Here is a 22376-nt window from a genome sequence, read left to right as displayed (position 1 = left end):
TTACTTAATCTATAGTAATTTATGGTGCTTCTCTATAAAAGTAAGTTACCCCCCAGAGCAGTGCAGTGGGAATAGTATTTGCTTGTTGCTGCAGAAAGGAGTGAAATAATGGTTAAAATGTCAGGCAATTTAGGGTCAGAGCAGAAGGACATCAAAGAGGAAGTCAAAGCTTTGGATTCACAGGTGTGGAACTGAAGGAGGAGGGAATGTAGAAAAAGAAGAGAGACTGTCCTAAAGTGCAATGCTAATGATAAAAAGCAACATCGAGAGCTGCTAGTGGGGAATTTCCATCCAGCAAAGCTGGCTATAAATATAGGAAGGCTTTAAACAGCACACTAATACAAAGAGACAGAAAATACAGGAAAATATAACCTAACCACAAAAATTCCAAAGGCATTTGCTTGGAAGAAAAATACTTTATCAGGGTTTCCTGAAAACAGTTAAGTGGTCCATAGCTTGTCCCTCTCCCCCTTCCACCTTTGCATTGCTGGTAGCCCCAAGCCAGCTTAGCAGACTTCTTTCACATGATTCTTCTCTTTGGCATCAAAATATCTAGTGTGCTAGAGTATGCTGATGAGGGGGAAAAAATAACACTCCGTACAGTGCAGTGAACAAGGAAAAATATGTGCTATGTATGATTGAAGATCTGGCAGAATAAAATGCAACATTATGGTAGAACATTACATAACAGACAATTAACTTTCCAAGTAAAACTATCCTTCTACATATCAGTTGGACATACAAAGGGCTAAAGTGTAAGAAAGGGCTGTGGTAACAATGGGGATCAATGAGTAGACATAGGTGAAAAAAGTGTCAAAACCAGAAAAGTGTCTCAAACTTGCACAATTCTCCTCATGGTACTTGATTCGGTGGATATTTCCTGAAGAATTACTTTCTTATTTTGAAAGCACTGAGAGATGCAACTGTGAGAATTTGAGCTTTTTATTAACCAACATAAAGAAAATGGAGTTTTAATCAAGTGCAACTGAGAGCTAATGACCCTTTTAGAGAATTTGTTGTTTGCCACTGTCTGGAGATGACAGAAATTTCAGACAAAAACTTGCATAAACAACAATGAGAGTTTGTCTTGCAAGGGCTCCTGGATCAAGGCTTTAGGACATTTCTTCTTCATCAAGTAAGCCCAATTTAGATCAGTGATCTAAGAAAGAAAAGTTCACTGAGGAGAATGAATAGGCAGAAGCAGATAAAGATGTGAGATGGGACCAAAGCGTAAAGAAAAGTGTGGGGGGAGCCCTGCAGAATTATGTAGAAACATATAGCAAAAATAACCAATAATCTCCAAGAACATTGATGAAAAGTATTTGAATAAAAAAAAAAAAAAGGAAGATGAAATGTAGGGATACATACAGTAAGGTTACAAAAACATGTAATTTTCCTATGGTAAATTTACCACTGAACATCCTGGTCTAACAATAGTACTGTGGTTCATGGTAAATTTACCGCAGGAAGACTACATTTTTGGTGACCTCAAAACTATCAGTCTAAGAATAAGGGCAGTGTAAGCATTTTAAGAGAATTTTGTGTGCAACTTTAAAAAGCCAAGATGAATGTAAAGATAAGAAAGCATTCCTAAGAGAGAGCTGGAAAGCCACAGAGCAGCTGGCCAGATATCTCTTTCAAAATATTAGGAAACATCCTTTGATTATCTAGAAAACATAATTAACCATTTGATTGAATTGTTAAAATAGGACAGAATTTTCATAGCTGTCTTCAAATCAATTATTGCTTCCTCAGATAAGAAGCTATTAGATATAGCATGTCTAAATGCCAGTTAATGAGTTTAATACCATCTAATAAAACACAGAACTACTGGGAAAATGCCAACAAGACAAAGTTCATCACATGGCACAAGAAAGCTTGTTAAGCAGGTGGTGAATAGAGTGATCATAAAAAGTCCAAGTCTTTGTCCCTTTCTGGTTTGAGCGGTACACACAGTTTTAATCACACTGAGTGACACCGATAGCACAATTTCTATAAGTACAGCCTGCATTCATGCATCCAGAATTCAGCTCAAAGACAGGATGTCTCAGTGGGGAAGAATAAGGAGTAATGCGATCAAAATCAACCCAGGGATTCATATCACACATCATATATTCTCTATCAACCACATTCAGAACAGTTCAAATAATCTTTGGAGGTGGACATCTCACAGACCATCCAACCAGGGATTTATCATAAGAATGTTTTAATTGGTTCCACAGTGAGGTGACAAAATACAGAACATGTATATAACCCACAGCTAGAGCCAAATTAGAAGCACAGCAAGCACTTCATGCATCAGGATGAAATTCAAAATTATTTTGATAAATTCTAGGAATGAACTTAAATTAATAAAACAGCACTGTGTACAGAACTGTGAAAAATTAAAACCATTTGCACAAAATGAAGAGTAGTAGAGTAGCAGACTAGTGGATCACAAAGTGAGTAGGAGTTTAAATTACGGTGTTGATACAAAATAAACAAACATCATTCTGGGACATATTAACAGAAGTGTGATACATGTGGGCTACAGGAAGTAGCAATGTCATTTTCAGTGTTAGGAGAGAAGCCTCAGCTGGATAATTATGTCATTTGAGGTGCCATGGTTGAAGAAAGATGTAGACAAACTGGAAAGAGGCCAGAAGTAAGCAGCAAGTATGATAAGTGGGTTGAAAAACTTGACCCATGAAGAGAGGTTGAAATGGTTTGTTTAGTCTGGAAAATGGAAGATTGGTGGGAGATAGAACCATCTGTAAATGTATAAAATGCCAGTAAGAACAGTGGGAAATTTTTTATGCAAGTGCTGAGAGTTATGCAAGAACACTGAAGGACTGAAACTGTAGGTGCAGGATGTGAAATTTGGACTTAGCAAGACAGTATAAAATTAGAGAAATAGTAGTGTCACTAGAACACAAATACAGAAATAGTAAGATACTGCATGTTAATAATTTTTTTGTATCAAAACTGAGTTGGAGAAGGATGGTAATAGATAGATGTTTATTGTGGTAGTACTAGAAGTATAAAATAGATTTCTAGATTCAGTTAGCCCTGAATGTGACTAGAGATGTCTTTGACACTAGTGACAAAAAAAAATGTAACCAAGAATTACGCTAGTATGGAGGATGTTGACATTTGGCATAGGGACTGAAGAACAAAACCAACAATTATTCATACAACCTTGGTATTCCTGAAGATGGAGATCAACACTCTTTTTTCATTAGACATTCACACAACTATAAATTAATAATAATTTTAACACGGTTAAGGAGGACGTTATAAAATGCCTGGTCATAGAAAATAAGCTTGGATGGCATGATCATGAGTAGACTCTAAATTAAACAGGTGAGTAAACAAAATATATACAAAATATATATACAAATATATACATTTATAATATAAAATATTTCAAAGGGACACATTTTGGTAAACTAAGGTAACTCTCAGCTGGACTGAGAAGTTCCGGGACCAGAAGGTTGCAGGGACCTGGAATGCATCCTGTTAATGGTGCAAAATGTAGCAGGAATCTGTATCCCAAGAGCGGAGAAGAAAAGTGTGTAGAAGAGGCTTGAGATATAAATGATGACTATCTGTCTTTAAAATATATATTTAGAATAAGTAGATATCTTAAAAAAATAACAGGCAAAAGTACAGAGAAGCAAAATCAGTCATATCTCAAAATCATGAAGTCAGGAGTAATAATTAAATATTGAATAGAGACTGGATGGAAATTATTTTCAGGGATAAGGCTTGAAATGTGTCTTGCTCTGTATTTTCATGATAACTTGGCATGAAATACAGAGGCTTTCTGGTGAAATCTGTCAATATAAAAAATTGGAAGACATTAGCAGAAACACGTGGGGATACCATATAGGGGAAGCTGGATCATCTTCAAGTCTAGCGTAACACAAATGGGACAAAAATGAATAGAGTAAAATGTTTAAGTCATATACTTGAGTGTTAGCAACAAAAGGTCCTCCCAGAAACTAGAAACTCTATGTTTGGAAACAACTATGGAAAAGAAGCACCAAAGTATAAAGGCGTATTCCAAAATGACTAGAAGCTTCTAATGGAACATAGCCGTGAATAAGGCAAATGCTTTTCTATAAGATAACAAAAGAGGTATTTCTAACACCAATAGGGAAGAGCTAGTGTCACTGTACAAAGATCTGGCAAAAACGTCTGTGTATGACTAGGCACAATTTTAATTGCCCCTCTCCAAGGATACACCAAAAAAAGGAGAAGGCCTAGTAGATTGATGAGAGAAACAGAAAGCATATTTTACAAGGAAAACCTCTAAGACCTTGATTGATTAGAGCAGCAAGAGAACAGCTCAGAAGGGATATGATCATTGTCTATGAATACATCTGAAGAACAAATACCAGCTAGAGGAAAGAAGTATTTAATCTAAATAATCATGCTGGCACAGAAACAAAGGGAGACAAATCAGCCATGAGTATGAACAGAAATTAGAGGTACTAACCATTAAAACAAACAAGTTCTTGAACTGCCTTGCTTTGGGAATAATGGGGACAAAAATAACTAATTGCTTTTAATGGACACAGTAAATTCATGGAAGGGATGATGTAACATAGCTACAAGTGACTGTGGGAATTGAATTTGATGAACTAGAAAGACTGTTACAGCTTTGTGTTTCTATGTTGTTATTAAAAAAATCATTCATTCTTTTTCTCTATTTCCACGAATTTAGGATAGAAAAAGTTCAGTATCATTTGCAGGTTAGAGAACTATGTCAGCTTTCTATTAAGACACTGAAGCATTGCAGCAAACTAGCTAAGAAAGTTTTCAAGAACCACTTGAGCAAATATTTGACATGGCTTTTCTAGGTGTACTTGGAAAGGTTCACAGAACTGGGCTGGTCTTTTGAGGTCCTTTCCAACCCTAAATTTCTATGAGAAAATATAGGCTCGTATCTTTCTGGACTCTGGCTTAGTAAAACAGCAAAAACCCCAAGTTATTTCTGAGAAAGCTGCTGAGTAATTTACACTCTGTAACTTTTGGAGATATTTGCAGTGGTACATTATTTATTATTTTTCCAATGTTCAAAGTGTTCTAGGAAATTCATAAAGCAAACCCAATTCCCAGCAGGAGACTGGAAGCTTTTGGCTTTCATACCTGGGGAGTCTGGCATACGTAAAACAAAATATCATTGTTGTATTTAGCATTCTCTAGCACAGAAAGTGCAGTTTGGTGTGTGCTCTATTCTAAAATGCTTTTCTTGTCTGAACTTCCTTCCAGAGTGGCAACAGGATTCTGTGTTCCATCATTCTGGACCACTACCAGGGACCATCAATAATAAACTATGATGACGAGAATGGCAAAACATGTATGCACATTGCTGCTGCTGCAGGCTACAGTGATATTATTAGTGAGTTGGCTAAAGTCCCGGAGTGCAACCTGCAGGCCCTTGATGTGGATGACAGGTAACCATGGAAACTCTGAAACTGAAATTGCTGCTTCCTTTCTATTAACCTGAGACTAGCTCTATTTGTTCTATAATCGTGTTTCCTGTTTCACAGGCCATGGCCTAGTTAATGAGCTGTACTTAGAGAACCATGCTTGCTCAGAAACGCCGCAAAGCAATCCAGTTCACATGTATCATATCTAGTATAATAACTGACTAGTAGGAATGTTCTTTAACTCTGTTTCTGGTAGGAAGTGATAAGGTTATGTGTGAAATGACTTTGTAGCCACTTGACTTAACTTCTTTCAATCAAAAGTAAACATTCCTTTCAAAACAATAGAACAAGATCCTACAGCTTGAAACTGGGATCCTGCTGCTATTTGTATTTAAGAAATGGCAATGTTCCCTTGTTGCATTTAAGATACTAAGAGAGTATTCCTATCGGACCAGGGGACTTTCACTTTCCATTCTGACAAGGCATTTGATTCCTTCCAGGATGAAATCCTTGTATTATAAGTGCAGAAGAGTCATCTTCCTTCCTTTTTTTCAGCCCACACCTACCTCCCTTGGAACTTTGCTTGTAAATTTATTTAATGCAAACAGAACCAACTGGCTGTTTGCATTGACCATCCTGCTCAGTGGAGCAAAAGCCAAGGTTTTCTTGGCTTAGGTGTTCAGGTACTTAAAATAATAGCATTCTTCATGGAAAAGGGAAGTAAAATGGAACAGAAATAAAACCAACAGGGTTCTGGAGAACTTTCTAAACATCAGTAAAATGTAGTTGAGAAGCCAGTGTTTCTATGGAAAGAGGGTGAAGGGAGGCATTTAACTACTCTTAAGAGCTCAGTAAGACACAACCTCCTATTACATGTTCTCAGATATTTCCATAGAAGGTACTATACTTGAAGAGGGGGAAAGATAAGCTGTTCACTCTAAGCACACAGTAGATTTCCATTCTGCTGTGTTCCTGACCACACCATCCTGAAATCACTGCAAAGAAATAGGCAGAGAAAAGTCAATTTTATTTTTTATTCTTGCACAGTTTTCTTATGGTGTTTTCTGTGCTTTTCACAGGAACAAAATATAACAATTTGGAAACCGAAAAGTTTCCAAAGACAAGATGCAAATTCTCTGCCAAGTAGAAAATCGGTTTGATTCCCCTACACAGATTCAAGACAATTATATCTGCTCCAGTCTGTGCTCATCAAAGAACACAGAAACTGGCAAAGGGGCAATGACCGTGTGGTAGATGTGTCCAGTCCTCCTCATTCATCTGGAGGAGACTTCTTCTCCTATTATCTTCACAGAGAGCCCTGAGCCAACCATTTCTAATTGTGTTTGGTGTAAAGATGAGAAGAGTTTGTCCCTATGCAGTGGACACTACAAAGATTTTTTTCAAATTCTGCTCTGGAAACTTCAGAGAGTCCTCCCACTCTGCAACTCCAGCAGTGGAAGACATGCTGTTACATAGCGTGTATAGGCATTCTGCAGCTCCACATCTGCTGCCTCTGCAGCTAAATAGGCGCACATAGAGAGCTGCCACTCTATGGCCTTATCACCACCGCTGGCAGCTACATCAGTGCAGGGTATGTTGCTGGAGAATTCCTTAAAATGGATGTCTTGAATCTGGTCGAGTAGCATAGGAGCACACCTCATTATGCCATTAATAGTTTCAATAGTAAATTTGTTTATCTATTTTAATGATAGTCCCCCTTTTCTGTAGGACACCTTTGCACTGGGCTGCAGCAGCAGGGAAAGCTGACTGTGTGCAGACGTTGCTAGAGCTGGGGATAGACAGCAGCCCTCGAGACATCAATGAAAACACTCCTCTGACATATGCAATGTACTGTGGGCACACAGCATGCATCAAGCTGCTGTCTCAGGAGAGCAGGTAAAGCAAAAGTTCACATCTTGCTCACACATTGCCACTGACTAGAAAACAAATGCGTTGCTTTTTGTATGCTACTGAAGGATTTGAGCCCTGGGTGCTGTCTCCTCGACTCATATGCAATACTCAGTTCAAGTTTTCCACCAAAATAGCAATGTTAGAATTAGTCATCTACTGAAGGCTCATCACTGCGGTTACAGTGCTAGTCTGCTGAGCACCAGTAGGTTCTGAACCAAGAAAACGTGAGTACAGCTCCTGCTTAGTTACCTTAAGACAAAAGGAGCTTTGCCAAATAATAAAATAAACTTCACGTTTTCATCCTCAGGATAAGGGTTTGGGAGTGTTTTCCTAGTTGTCTTTAGTTCTCTACTTTCATTATATCTTATTATTCTGAGGGTTTTTTTCTGTTAAAAAGTATAATTCTTTTACCATTGCTTATGATCTTTCTTTCTTGTTGCATTTCTCTGGTTTCAGCAGCTGTCATTTAATTGATTTCAGTTCTTTAACTTCGGTAAATGAGCATGTACTTACAAAGACATTTGTCATAACATTTCTTTATGCTTTCCCCTCCTTTCCAGTCAGCAGTTAGTATTATTTCCTATGTTACACATTGTAAGACATGGGTAACATTATCTCTTCTCCTCCCGCACTCTGTCTGTTGGAATGGGTCTAAAATGTTGATTAGTCAAAATCACGTCTAAAAGTCACTACAGCAACACTGCTGTAGGTAATTATCTTGATAGATCTTCTGAAACTGCGCCGGGCCTCTTTAGTACAGGCAAGGCAAGGCAAGTGCAAGGGAGAAGGGGAAGGGAAAAGGAGATGGGGAAAAAGGAAGGGAAAAGGCAAAGGGAAAGACAAAGGGAAAGGGAATGAATGGTGCATTAATGCCCTTGCAACAGTGTTGGCAGTGATTGTGCTGTTGGAAATACCATTTTCCAAATATGACATAATACAAAGACCACTTGGTTTTAAAGATCCCAGCATATTATTGTTATTACTGGATCTTGCCTCACCATTAAGACTAATAATTCTGCAGCTAGTAGATGCTGAAGCCAGAAAAGTTTGTTTGCTTTTTTTCCGATAGCTGCATTGAGCCTACATTAAGATGAGTGTAAGGCAATGAATCCCACAAGAAAGAGTGAAGTAACATAGTATAATTTCCAGTCTTTGTTAACTCCAAATTTGAAGTCCTAATTTTCTGCCTCCTTGAACTACCCCAGCAAATGTATCTGAACAGTATATACTCCATTTCATGGGCTAACACAGGCAGTATTTTTTTCATTATTTGGCAATAATGACATCACATTTTCATTTGCAATTCCAGTAGATTTGAGCCAGTTCATCAGTTTCCCTCTCAGAACAGACTCCTAAAGAAAGAAGGACGATTCAGTATGCTGAACCACATCTTCTCTTGCAAAAAGAAGAAAGCTGATCAGGAAACCAGTCAGAAGGAGAGAAGCAGAGACCAATATCCTAGAGAAGAGACCTCAGAAGTAGATGACATCATCACCACTTTTGATTGCATTATGGACACAAACTGCAAAGATATTCCAGATGAGTGTGTGACCACCACAGACTTTAAAAGAAGGAGCACAGACACAAAGTACCTCATACCAGAAGAGAAGCAACCAGAGTGTCAGGGACTTCTGCCCATCAGAACCCAGAGCCTCCCCCCAATCACTGCAGGCAATTCCTTCCTAACTGCTTCCCAGAGCACAATGTCAAGCTTCTCCTCCAGCACCCACCATTTTGCACACAAGTCTCAAAAGAGTAGGAGTGAACACAACTTGTTGGACCACAGAAGCAGCAGCCAGGCTTTGTTGGATGATCCCTGGAACACAGACTCTAACCAACTACTCTCCTACAAAGTCTGTGCTAGGACTCCTTCAGACAAACTGAAAAATGGCTTAAACTCTGATAGATCTCACCATGTGCTTTTGTGCCCTCCCTGCCTTCCCTCACTTCCCAGTTCTCCATCAGGTAATTTCTTTCTTCTCTGTCCCCCAAATCCTATAATCTCTACTGATGTGGCAAGCTGAGTCAGAAAAAAAATAGGTAAGTCTGACCCATGATATTTCTATTTCTTTAATATCTTTTCCAGTTTCTTCTCCCTGTATGTAGTAGCAGTCACAGATGGCATATGGATAGGACATCAGCTGACAGCTGAAGCAAGGTGCTTAGGTGTAGGAAATAAGAGATTTAAGTAGGTCTGATGAGCAAGCAAAAATGCAGGGAGGTAAGAAGCATGTAAGGTACCCTGAGCAAGGTAAGTGCCTCCAGGTTATATATGTGGTTTGTGAATGGCATGTTAACACCCACTGCCCTGGCTGCTGCCTTGTGCCTGCATTTAGTCCTGGAACTAGATGTGCAAGAGAACAGTACTGCACTCAAATCCCTAACTGTGCTAAGAGCAGCTTCTGGATCGGAGCACGTAAGTCCAGGTGTCCCATGCTGTACAGCTCTGCACTATGCCACTTTGCCCTTACAGACACATTCTGACTCCAGGCTGTAGTGCCACCTCTTCCCATTCCTCCCACCATGAGTGCCAGCTCTTTCATCTAATGTGCTGTTCTTACAGTTTCTTCAAAGCTGAATTTAGGTTGTTAAATTTACAGAGATGGAGTAAATGCTTTTATGTTGTGGTTTGGAAACTAATGCAACAGTAATGAAGCAGAGCATCAGAATTCTGAAGTAAAGTCAAAACCAGGGTTTGGCAGGATTTGGGATCTAGTACTTTGTTTGACTCACATCCATGTTTAAATTAATCTGGCTGGCTGGCCTGTGTGCTGGAGTTTACTTCAATATATCAGTGTCTCCAACTTCATCTCCTTTGGGATTAGTCCCATGCCAAAATTAAGCGCATCTAGCATGCCTTCCAGCCACTGTAATATGCAACTGAAAATGAAGCAAGCAAAAGCAATCCCCAAACTTACCAGTACACCATTGCAAGGAGTAAACATTACACAATAAATTAATCTATCCTCACCCCAACAGACATGAGCCGTTATCCTCCAGTGGAAAGAGAAGTTAACACGATAGTGCAAACTGTACTGACTGCTAAGAGAAGGGATCTCTAAAACAGCAAATCTTTTTTCACATCTCTAATAATGAGAGTAGAGATTACAATTTCGGAATGACAAGTCATCCTATGTCGTGCAAATAAAGACTGGAAATAGTTTTTCAGGGTAAAAAGGAGCTATTCAAAAAGTTCCACTTCCTGAACATCAGGCCAAGTTCCTGAAAGCTCGATAGACATGGTTTGTAGGTGTTACTAGTTTTTACTGTGCACTCCACAGCTATTCACTCAACCATAGAAACCCCAAATATGGCTAGCAAGAATTGCTCCAGCACAACTCTTTCTACACTGAACTCTGCAAGGTTCATCTCACATGTAGAAGGCAAGGAAACCTGCAGGGCTTCTTTACAACCTAAATATAATAGGGTACGGTGAGGCTGAGATATTTGAGATCATGCACCTGATAGTAGGAGCAGGAATGAACTTAGACTCAATAAACCAAACCCGAGGACAACTATGGGGAAACATTTCTTGGTGGAATTAGCTAGACTATGAATATATTTAATGTGGAAGTAACTACTGCCTTATTTAAAATGTGATCATAGGTGTTTCTTAAGACCATAGAATACTGTATGGTTAAATCCTTGTTTGCTCTGGACAGAAGGACAGGTGGTTTTATATTAATATCCTATGACAAAAAGCTGCAACCAGCTGAATAAGGACATACCTTGTGCATCCACTCAGTGCTCCACGATCTGCACAGGGACTCAGTGTAGGACCAGCAATCTACATGCATGAATGAGGGCAAAATAATATCAATTATGGGAAATCTTCTAATTCTCACAATGGGAGCTGTCTTTGCATGTTCAAAGGAAAAGTAAATAATTTTATCCCTGACAGTTTAGTATCTCCCTCAGAGAAAAAAAAAAGCCAGAGCCTGCTTTAAGCCCAGCTGTGTACCAGCTGCCTTTAACAAAACTTTCCTACAATAAAAGGATTCCTGTAGGTGGCAAAAGCAACTGCCACTGAAGCACGTGAGTTAAAAGCTTGTTAGGAAGCAGAGCGTGTCTGACAGAAATGCATTGCATAACTGAGATACTGTCTAACATTTCTTTACGATAACAAGATCTGCTTATCCCTCTTCACCCCTATGTGTGTGGTTTAAAACTGCCTCTGTAATTAAAGCCACCTGACTTGCTGTGAATTAGAACTGCATTTACTGTATGAGCTCCAGGGCTCCCAGGTCTCCAGTGCATTGTGCCTGCAGGACTTACAGGGATCAGAAGGAAAGTAAGCCTGGCTCCAGCTCAGCCAGCAGCACTGTGCAGAAAAGGTATTTCCTCGTTGGGTTGGGTTTTTTTGGTTTTTTCTTTTGCAGGAGGCCTAGCTGAGGGGAAAAAACAACATCTGGTCTTTGAAGGACACTGAAGTGTTAATACTTCATTTCTCAAGTCATGACTGTGGGGGCTACATGAAATTTCCTAATCACTGAATATCCAGGGCAGGATTAAGAGTATCAATAATCTAGGTGAACACAATTTGAAAATTATTTTCTCAGCTGGCACATAGTGTTGATTGCCTTGCATGACCATGCCTTTTATTAAAGTCAGAGCCATTTTTTGTTCTTACTGCTACTAAGGCAGCTGGCACAAAGATAGGGATTTTTGGAGGGTTTTTTTGTTTTGTATTCTGCACTCTTGGAAAGGAAAGCTGAGTCAATTTACTAGCTGAGCCTTAGCACTTAGATAAAAGGGAGACGTTGCTGTAGGTAGCAATGAGACTTACCTTACTATCATGCCACCAGCTTCTCTCGGAATAACTACTTTGTCTTGCCCTTCACAGAGGAGAGTAAAGATAGGCTGTACCAAAAACTACTGACAATATTGCAAGAGTGCTTGCCAGCCACAGTGCTGAGCTGGCATCCATAGTCTAAAGCATTTTGTATTTATGAGCTTTGCAATCACCTCTTTTTGCAAAATGTACTGCCATCTACTTTCCACAAGGAAAATGGTGTAAGCAGAGAAATTCCAAGTGATATGGGCAAAAGGAAGCCTGTCTCAAACGTAAGGCAGCTCTTGGTGTCCTCTAACCAGCTGGTGCCTCCTTCTGTCACGCACTCATCATTTAGATTACTAACCTTCCAGGTCTAAGGCAATACTTTATTACAGGCTTTGTTACAGCAGCCCAGTACCTTCTATTTGCTTCAACAAGTAATGTAAAAAAATAGGCTATTATTAAGCTTATGCTTGCATAAGCAGTGTGGTATCCTCCAACAGAAGCACTTCTTGGCCAGGAAAGAGTAGAGCAAAGCTGATCAGTGTGGCTGGTTGTTTCTCAGGCTGAGAGACTGATTTACAGTGAGACATTCATCGTAACACTTACAACTTTTCCACAGAGCACACTACAGTATGGTTCACCTACCTAAATGCAAAGGAAAATCAAAGAACAACCTGTGAAAAATGTCAGTAAACAAAACTGCAGAACAGCCCTAGATTTTATAATAATGAAATTCTCTCCCTTCCATTTCTTTCAAAAATAAATGCCATCATAATTATGCTCTTGGAGATGACAAAGATAACATCTTAAAGAAAGAAAAACTTTTTTCCCTGATGTCACATAGTGCAGATAGAAAGGAAGAGAAGAAGAATAGTTCTACTTGATGCCAGAACTTTTAGACAACAAGGATTCTTTTCCAAGCATTCATATCAGCCTTGCAAACATTATTATATTTTGTACTGTTGCTTTGCTGCCAGATACCCCCATTTGTGAAATAAACATATCTCTTGATAGAAAAAACAACCTCCCATCATCAAAGCCGTAATGGTACATACATAATAAGCCATTAGTTCTCAGCATAAGCATCACTGAAACCACTGTAACTCAAATTGCACTAATGGGAGCAGTAGGCTTGATTCTCTGCTCTTTCAGAATTGATATATTTATTTGTTTGTGCACAGTGGACGTGATGTCTAAGAAGAAATGTACCAACTTTGGCACCCACTTTTTGATCACCCTGGAGAAGTGTTAAAGACTAAAGAAAGAGTAAAACATAGGGAAAGGAAACCAAAGACAGTTTCTATTAGATAGCTCATACATAACAGATTCTTCATGCTTTAGCCCAATATGCATCAGCTTTACCCACGGGATCCAGCTGAACACCATTTGTGTTCTAGCACTTAGAAAGGCTGAGACCCTATCAGAAAAGCTAGCATACTAAAGCTTTGATTCCAAAATAAAATCCATCTAGTTGAATATTTCTACAAATACAGTGTCAAAATATTCTTACACAAACCTAGCTATTGGACCATGCCTGTTTTAAGACCAATGACTATTTATTATAAGAAAGGAAGTGATAACGGTACACATGGAGGTTATATTAAATCAGGTGCTCTTTTTAATGAATGTTAAGAGAACAAAGCAACAGATTTTTCAGTAGGTGGTTTCTTGTTATTTCTGATAATTACTAAGTTTGTTTTCTTTTTTTTTCTAGAAGCCAGAGATCTACAGTGCACCATATTATTTACAATTATTTTCATATGGTAACAGATTCTTTTTTTCTTTCACAGGTAAAAATTTTCAACAGATGTCCATAGAGCAAACCAAAATAAAAAATCTTACTCCTGTACGGAACAGCCTAGCTCCTATATCCAACCACTGTGCTCACAAGAGTAAGTACAGGCAAGTCTCAGCTACAGTATCATACTGTGTGCCTCTGTCACTACCATCTGAGGACTTGAGAGAGGTTTCATGTTCCTTTTTCACAGCATGGTAGAATGGCTGAGGTTGGAAGGCAGCTTTGAAGATTGTCTAATCTAGTCTAATCCCCTGCCCATAGAGAGGTCACCTGCAGCAGGTTGCTCAGGATCACATCCAGTTAGGTTTTAAATACCTTTAAGGATGGGGACTACACAACTTCCCTGGGTAACTTGTTCCAGTGTTTGACCACCCTCAGAGTAAAATGTTTCTTCTTACTTATTTGTTCCCATTGATTCTTTTCCCTTCATAGGACACCACTGAGAGGAGACTAGCTCCCTCTTCATTACTCGCCCAATCAGGCACTTAAACATCTTGACAAGATCCCCTGAGCTGCCTTCTCTTCTCAAGGCTGAACACTCCCAGCTCTTTCAGCCTCCTCTTTGAGGTTGTACACTCCAATACCTTAATCACCTCCTTTGCCCTTCATTGCACTTTCTCCAGTATGTCCATGTTTCTCTTGTACTGGGGGCCCCACAACTGGACACAGCACTCCAGATGTATCTCGCCAAGTGCTGAGGGTAAGACCTCCCACAGTCTGCAGGCAACACTTTTCCTAATGCAGCCCTGGATGCTGTTGGCTGTCTTTACTGCAAGGGCACACCGCTGGCTCATGTTCAGCTTGTTGCCTATCAGAGACCCTAGGTCCCTTTCTGACAGGCTCCTTTTCAGCTGTTTGATCCTCAGCATGTATTGGTGAAGAGAGTTAAACCTTCGCAGGTGTAGGACTTTACATTTCCCTTTGTAAGGGTCTTGTCCATCCATTTCTCCAGCCCATCGAGGTCTCTCTGAATGGCAGCATACTTATCTGCTGTATCAGCCACTCCTCCCAGTCTCATGTCATTTGCAAACTTACAGAAGCCCCATCATCCAAGTCACTAATGAAGACATTAAATAGTATTAGCCTCAGTATCAACTCCTGGGGTATTCCACCAGTGATGGGCCCACCTCCAGCTGGACTCTGTGCTGCTGATCACAACTCTTTTCTCCAATGAGTTTCATAGACTTGTCCTAGTAGAAGCAACGTACATCAATATAGAGGAATCATAGAATAGAATCATAGAATGGTTAGGGTTGGAAGGGTCCTTCAAAGGTCATCTAGTCCAACGAGCTTGGTTCTACATTTGTTTTCCAGAGCAGAGGTGACTGAGATTCTCACAGGCACAGGATTTTTCACTCTCAGTTTCACTCTTGACTGCATGTGCTTGTATGACTCTGGTAGCTTTTCACAGAGCGCAGGGCATGATGTAATATGGTGACTTACAGCATGTAAAGAGATGGATGACAACACCCTAACAGCAGCATGGCAGAGAAAGGTTGGATATTTGAGATGAAAGCCAGGATAAGGAATGACTCTTCTGCAGACAGCACAAAAAATGACACTGATTTTTGCATCCTTTTGCTAGCAAAAATTAGAGGGATGAAGATCATCCCGTTTCCAGAATTTTTTGTCATGTTCTGAATGTTACATAGGTGAAAAGATGTTCTGTCTCTCTCTGTCTTGAGCACAGCAGATAGATTAGCTTTTACATGAGGATGAGAATCATTCATTTCCCTCATTCTAATAGCAACTGGTTTGGCTAGTTTCCATAACATAGGAGCTACAATAAAGGGATTGAGACAGCAGCAGCCTTTTTTTCCTCTGCACTTTCAGCCAACTCCTCACTCCCAAGGCAGTAAGAAGCAAGGTCCCGAAGCGCAGGGGAAGCCTCACCCTGCTCCCACAGCCCTGGCAGAGCTTCGAGATTTAGTGAGTGTCCCAGGCTGGATCCAGCCAGCAACTGGGGTGTTCTTCCCATACAAACACTAGCCCTACTCCCAGCAGTGTCCTGCCCTCACATTCTTGTGTTCCACTAAGTGCAAATCCCCCAATGTATTTTGGATGAGGATTTTTATTTTACTATTTGTCCTCCTGCAGATCAGCCATGTCCTCGAGCATTCACATTTCAGAGCTAAATTTAAGACTCATTGCCTCTTACGGTCTGAGTTTCAGAAGCAATTCTGCAGCTATAACAATATTACTAAAAACGAAACAGTAGAGGTGGCTTTATAGGGAACATCAGATTGAGTAGGGGAAATACAGAATCCTGCACTGCTGCTGCACAGTAAATAAGAGAGGAAGAAGAAAAGTAGAGATATGTGGAATACTGAGGCAGTATCCTCTGAAAATAATTCAACTGCTTTCAAAATCCCAGCTCCAAGTCTTCTATTTTTAAGTTTTCCACTAATGTTCTCTATGTGTTGTAGTCAAAACATAGTTGTAAGCAAAATCCTAAAAAATATTATTTCACAATCACTGGTGTTCCTGCAGAAATTCATAGAAACAGCCAGGATTTTAGTTCTAGTCTCATGCCAAAACCTGTGTTTTACAAGTAAGATACAATTATCACAGTTAATAATCATAGCTTAATTAACTAACACAGCACATTTATCCAGGTGCCATTAGTGCTTGGACATCAGTTCAAGTCAATACCAGGAAAGCAAAGTTATTTGCAAAATAGGTTGCATTTTTTCGTTGTTAACACAAATGGCACATTTGATCCTGGAGCTTTCCAAATAACTGTTTCAGAGCCAAGATTTCACTCATCCTCCATTTAGCCCTAAAAATATTACTGTTCTGGACACAGTCTTTATTTAGGCAAGTGGCTCCAGCAACGAAGTTTGAATATAAACATTAGTGTTTCTCTAATATTTCTGTTACATAAGATGTGTGTTAAAACCATGCCACAAAGACAGTGGAAAAAAAAAAAAAAAAAACAACCAAGGAACTAGAACAATAAAATAAGCATAAATTAGAAAGAGAACTGAAACTATTTAGAGATTAACAGAAAGAAGAAACATCTCCCAAAAAAGGAAGGGCAATGAAAAAAGGAAGAGATGCTTTAATCTCTAAGCAGAAACATTTAAAAATACCAGTTATAAAGAGGATAATAGGAATGAAACAACAGCCTAGAAAAAGAGCACTTGAGTAACTTTAAACCACAGTTTACAAACTGCTACCCTCCAGATGTTCCCAGGGCCGAAGAGGTCCCTCACATGGCTTCTCGAGCAGCCTCAGCACAGCCTGGCATCTCTGTTATTCTGCATGGTGCTGCACCGTCCCCAGCACACCCTTTCTGTCCCATCACGCGACTCTCCCAAGGACCCCTGGAAAACAGGTTTACAACTATCTTGCATCACTCACTCAATGATATAATTTTCCAGAGAAATATGGGACTTCTAGAGAACTCTCTGCTGCTCTCACTTCTCCATGTGGCTCAGAAGGTTTGAAGCCATAGCAAGGTTATTACTTGTTGAACAACAACAGAAAAAAGAGATCTATGTCTGCAGGTCATTTAACAATATTTTCTGGGGATCAGTGGTTGTTTTTGCTATTATTCATCATGATTTGAAGTTTCTCCCTTCCCAAGTTAACAGCAAAGGACCCTCCTCTCTGCAAAGGGCCACCATGGTCCAGTGCTTGCAAAAGGAAGAGAGTCTAAGAGCCATCCCTCCTGCTGTAGTACATATTCCTTCGGCAATGCCTCCCAGCAGCCTTATTCTCACCTCTGCAGTTTTTAATAGCAGCCTGTCAGGAGTCACTACCCAGTGGAAAAGGCTCCCTGAATTAGTAGCTCTTATTGTATGACTAGGTCTTCAGTAGCTGACTCTGCCCTTAGCTTCTGGATGTATGGCAACCAGCCTTAAGTGTTCTGTCTCTTACAGACCTCAGTGCTGGGTCCAGGCTCACGTGTTTCAATTCATATACTAATACCCGCCATTATACATATTATTTCAAAGCCATCCATGCACCAGTTCTGAAATCCTTATTGAATATCCAAAACTGAGTACAGTATGTACGACTAGTGGAAAGCATTGATGTTTGAATACTGTTTTTTACTTTCTTGAATGAGCATGGGTTTGTGATGGCTGCCCAGTCATGGGGGTGAAGTTAAACTACACTGCTTTTGCCCTAGTTAAACCCATCATTGAGGGCTTATCTAGTACATAAAGTGTTCTGGAGGTATTTTACACAGGTGTAATCTTTGCTTGCATAAACATATGGCTGTGGTTCAAAGAGGGAAACAAGTGAGCCTCTCAGTATGCATTAGGTTTACATATAAAAATTTCAAGGAACTGAAAGCATTCTATCCATATCCATTGCCAGAAAGCAAATGGGCTCATTTATTTTATTTAGCCCTGCCTGATTCACACAAATTCAGTAAAAACAAAAGCAAAGTATTCATGGTTTGGTTTTTTTTTTCATGGAAAAGAGAACTAATCAATTTCCCAAACTTCTGAACATGAATGAATGAATATGACCCATGAATTACACTACAATTCCAAAGGCCAGGCAGCTCTAGTAAACACTTCCTGGACAGGCCATCGCAACTTGAATTGTACTGAAATTAGCATGGAAAGAAAAAAAAAATCTACCATTTCTTTTTTATTCTCACTATAAAGACTCTGCTTTGCCCCAAAAAGATACCCAGTGAGTCTTAGAGAATTACTGCTCCTGACAAATAAATAATGAATTATGAAATTAGTATATGGCATATCATAGAATCATAGAATGGTTAGGGTTGGAAGGGACCTTCAAAGGTCATCTAGTCCAACCCCCCTGCAAGGAGCAGGGACATCTCCAACCAGATCAGGTTGCTCAGAGCCTCATCCAGCCTGGCCTTGAATGCTTCCAGGGATGGGGCATCCACCACCTCTCTGGGCAACCTGTTCCAGTGTCCTACAACCTTCACTGTAAAAATTTTTTTCCTAATATCCAATCTAAATCTACCTCCCTCTATTTTGAAACCATTAACCCTAGTCCTGTCACAACAGGGAATGCAGCAAGGACAACTTCAGCCTCTTTTGTACAATGTTTATAGTAAAAAATTACATAGATTAAAAGCTTGTTCAATGCCCACTGCACATGTGAGACAGGTAAAATTTGTTTTCAACAGGGCAAATTTCCTGTATACTAGATAAATCTACAGACAAAGAATGGCTTGCGTGACAAGACTGGTGTGCTTCTGCTTTGCCAAGGCATGGAAGCTGCAAGGGTTTCTGCTTGAACTTCTTCAGTGTCTTTCTGCCTCAAGTACAGTCTCTATCCCCAGTTACTCACAGAACTATTACCCTCCTAGCCAGTTATTCTCCATCTTACATTTGGACTTTTGGTGGTTTGGAATTTCTTTGGTTTTTTTTTGTTTTCCCTAAGTGTACTGGTTTGTATTTGCCTTTGCTGAGTTTCGTTATCTGAATTTCTTACTGTTTCTCCAATTTATCAAGGTCATTTTGCATTGTAAACCTGTTCTCCAGGAAATTACACCTTTTTTTTCATCAAGTGTGTGTCCATGTTATAGTAATGTATTTATCTTATTTTTAATGAAAATTTGTGACAAAGTTAATAATCCTTTTTTATTAAAACTACATAATTTCTCACTTCCCCTGCATCCACTCCACTAGTGTCACAGTTATTCTTTTTGATGTTGCTTGCCGAGCAGTGAGAAGGCAGACTTCATAGTTTCAAAGAGTCACTTCTGAGAAGTACCAACTGTGGGCAGGATTTTAGGTATTTAGGATTTTTTAGGTTAGGTTAACTGACTTGAAATTCCTCAAGTCCGGTTTTCTTGTCTTTTTATTCTACAGCCCCTAAGAAACGCTATCCACTATTGTACCTATGAGTTCCTTAAGTGTGCTGAATGTTTTGTTTGGTTTGGTGATTTTTTTTAAGATCAAAATTGACTTGTAAAGTCCAGCTTATCACAGGTGCATTGACTGCAGTAGTAGTCAGTTCATACCAGTTGATTATGTGGTCTGTTATTTCCAAGAAAAATTAGTTTATTTATCCACTTATCCTCTATCAAAATGGTCCAAATCTAGATTAACTTCAGATATTTCTCTGGAATTCCACAACATTTTCACTAGATTAAGAGAGAATACTCTTCTCCACTCCTCTTTTCTATAGAATTTCCCTGAACAGGAAAATTGCTGTCAGAGATTATGAAAAAGGAACAATCAAAGGGGCTGCCAGGAAAAATGCAAACACAAACCTTCCAGTTTTCATTGGAGTTGACTAGGAAATGGAATCACTATGACAGGCTGAGATGGTCACTTTTTGAGCAGGGTGCTTTATAGTGAGGTTCTTCCTGCATGTAAAGAACCAGCACACAAGCACAATACCAATCTGAGGACAAATGGTTGTCTCAGAGAATGGTTTTGAATACCTGACCCCTAGGAAACGTTTGTGGTTAGTTTCAAAGGATGAAGCCAGCAAAATAGACAAAGAATCCCAATAGCCTTCTGGAGGCTGCCATGACTAGTAAGATGAAATTCTAACTACAGCATCTCAGAGGAAAACATTAATAGCCTCTCATATATTCATCACAACAGATGCAGATGGAAGGAAATCACAGATTGAATGAGAATGCAGCTAAGGAAAAAATAATGTGAAAAATTGCAAGGAAGATTCTGTAGCCAAACAGATGGTGTCAGGACCAGTAGAGAACTCTTCACAGGGTTAAACTGAAAAACACGAACTGTTTGTATACAAAGAGCTTGTGAATAAAATGGAGAATTAAATGAAAAGAAGCTAATGCTACTCACAATAAATTCCAAGACAGAGGAAAATAGGCCTAAAATTAAGGTTTTGAATTCTCTTTGTAAAAATTAGGAAATTAGTTAGTGACTTGCATGAATGAAGGAGCCTGAGGATTTCCAATTAGAGAAGACACAGAACCATATTAACTTTAAAGGACAAACAACGTTACACTGCTAAATTTGAGGTGGAGATTAAGGATTATCTAAATCCACAGTTTCTTACAAGACCCCTGACACACGAGACATACAACAGCTGTGGCTCTTGTGTTTCAGTGTGGGTCTTAGTGTGCTACAGGGTAGTGGGCCACTTTTGTGGCCTGTGCCTTGCAAAGCACGTGTGGACTTATCTTTACCATTAGCTGTGCCTAGAGCAACCCAGACACAGTGTCCCACATTCTTCCATTACATCTTCCTATGATTTTGATCAGAATTTACCATAGGTAATATAGCATCCTCCCACAAAGGTTTTGTTAAAAATAACGTATTCCTGTGGAGCATTTCTGTTTCAGTCAGCCTGTGGTTTTTGATGAGAAAAGTCTTGTGGTAATCTCTTCAAACAGACCAAGTCTCCTTCAGACAAACTATAGATTCTCTGCTTATCAAAAGCAAACCTTTGAACTTATCAAGTCTTATTGATCACCAAACACAAAGTAAATCACTTCACTCTGGAGTTGTTTTCTTCAGCTGAAGATTAGCCGTGCCAGGCTTTAGTGATTTTTTACTCATATTTTGATCACATTTTTCAAATGCAGGTTTGAGTACAACACAACACAAGACAAACAAATAACAGTTCAAAGAAAGTATCAAACTCATTTTTAAAAATGTCATGCTTTTCACTCTGTGCACTCTGTCTCTCTTTTTATTTTTCTTCTAGTTCAGCTACCATCTCAGGGTGCTAAGAAGTTTAAGTCCCTGCCTTTAAATTCCCTAAGGAGTGGTGCAGTTATTCTCCCACCAGCTCCAGCCTCCAGATCCCAGAAAATGGGACATTCTCAGAGTCATTTGCTCTATTCTCTCTTGCCTGGTCTATCAGGAGAGCTTCTGAAACCAAGCCGTGTCCTGCCTGCTATCCCAAGCCAGAAGAAATCTAACCCTGCAGAAGAGCTTGAGAAATCTCTCACCAAACCAGACGTTGAAAATTAACTCACTACACTGGCCTCAATCAGTTGAAATATATCTAAGAGCTTGTTACAGTATCACTGTACAGTAAAATCTCATTAATTTGCACTAACGATGCTCTTGTGAACTGGAGTGTAAGAAAGAGTAGCACACCACAAAAGCTGCACTGTGTATTTGTATAAGCATTTTCATTATAGTTTTCACTTATGATGAAATAATTAATTCAATATTAAATGTGCTCTAAATCTATTTTGTGAATGGAATCCTCATAACATGCAATCTTGTTGCAGCAATGTGCTGTTAAGCCTTTCATAGAAAACAGAAACAAAGAGTAAGTTTTTCTGTATGACTGAAAAGCTTGAATTGGGGAAACATAAATTGATGGGGATTCTCTGTAGTTTGTAAATGCAAAGGTGCTGATTCTAAGGCTGTGTGCCATCAAAAATATCTTTTTAAGATTAAAATAATAACCTCAAAATAAAACACAGTTTTAGCAAAAGAGAGGCTTTTGCTCTTTGTTTTTCACCTATTTTCTACATTGAAGTTTGTGGGTTTTGTGAATTCAACAAACGAAAAAAGTAACATGAAACACTAAGTCC

The 22376-nt window shown here is 39.3% G+C and overlaps 1 protein-coding gene across 1 annotated transcript in view; it reads left to right on the top strand.

Moving 5' to 3' along the window:
- The window catches only part of ANKRD55 (ankyrin repeat domain 55), a 46604-nt gene extending 24430 nt beyond the window's left edge, over positions 1 to 22174 (top strand). The window contains exons 7-11 of the mRNA XM_086770921.1: positions 5257 to 5441; positions 7146 to 7313; positions 8638 to 9293; positions 13896 to 13997; positions 21533 to 22174. Of these exons, the coding sequence (XP_086627047.1) occupies positions 5257 to 5441; positions 7146 to 7313; positions 8638 to 9293; positions 13896 to 13997; positions 21533 to 21801 (1380 nt within the window). The 3' untranslated portion in view covers positions 21802 to 22174. The remainder of the gene's footprint in view (positions 1 to 5256; positions 5442 to 7145; positions 7314 to 8637; positions 9294 to 13895; positions 13998 to 21532) is intronic.
- Positions 22175 to 22376: the final 202 nt, after the last annotated feature.

Source organism: Chlamydotis macqueenii, chromosome Z, assembly GCF_036417535.1.
Source record: "Chlamydotis macqueenii isolate bChlMac1 chromosome Z, bChlMac1.mat, whole genome shotgun sequence".
In the NCBI taxonomy this organism is placed as follows: Eukaryota; Metazoa; Chordata; class Aves; order Otidiformes; family Otididae; genus Chlamydotis; species Chlamydotis macqueenii.
This window is presented reverse-complemented; position numbering and strand designations above follow the sequence as displayed.